The 666-nt window shown below is 66.1% G+C and overlaps 1 protein-coding gene across 1 annotated transcript in view; it reads right to left on the bottom strand.

Moving 5' to 3' along the window:
- The window catches only part of IRX3 (iroquois homeobox 3), a 10,268-nt gene that overhangs the window by 1,878 nt on the left and 7,724 nt on the right, over positions 1-666 (bottom strand). Inside the window, exon 3 of the mRNA XM_009997470.1 lies at positions 34-610. Within this exon, the coding sequence (XP_009995772.1) occupies positions 34-610 (577 nt within the window). The remainder of the gene's footprint in view (positions 1-33; positions 611-666) is intronic.

Here is a 666-nt window from a genome sequence, read left to right as displayed (position 1 = left end):
GGTGGTGGTGATGGTGGTGGAGGTGGTGGTGGCGGAGGTGGTGCGGATCCCCCTCGGCGGCCTTGAGGTAGCGCTCCTCGGAGCCGGGCAGGTCCTCGAAGCCCTCGGAGCCCTCCGAGTCCGTCTTGGAGTCGGAGTGCAGGAGGTCGGCGTCCTGCAGCTCGTCCTCCAGCTCGTCCTTGTTGCTCTCGATGTTCTCGGTGTCGATGTTCTCCAGGTCGATCTCCTCCTCGTCCTCCCTCTTGTCCTCTTCCCCCTCGTGGTCGCTGCTGTAGGAGTTGCCCTCCTCGTCCGTCCTGCTGCGGGGGGCCCAGGTCATTTTGTTCTCCTTTTTGAGCCGCCGCCGCGCGTTGGCGAACCAGGTGGAGACCTGGGTGAGGGTCATTTTGGTGATGATGGCCAGCATGATCTTCTCGCCCTTGGTGGGGTAGGGGTTTTTCCGGTGCTCGTTGAGCCAGGCCTTGAGGGTGCTGGTGCTTTCCCGGGTGGCGTTCTTGGGCCGCGAAGGGTCCCCGAACTGGTACTGCCCGTAGGGGTAGAAGGCGGGGTGGTGGTGGGGGAAGGTGGCGTGCTGCACCCCCGGGCTCTCCTTCAGCTCGTACTGGGCGCCCTGCAGTGAGAGGGAAGGGGCTGAGCGACGCCTCGGGCCCGGTCCCGGGCCCCTCC

Source organism: Chaetura pelagica, unplaced genomic scaffold, assembly GCF_000747805.2.
Source record: "Chaetura pelagica isolate M959 unplaced genomic scaffold, ChaPel_1.0 scaffold425, whole genome shotgun sequence".
Lineage (NCBI taxonomy): Eukaryota > Metazoa > Chordata > Aves > Apodiformes > Apodidae > Chaetura > Chaetura pelagica.
This window is presented reverse-complemented; position numbering and strand designations above follow the sequence as displayed.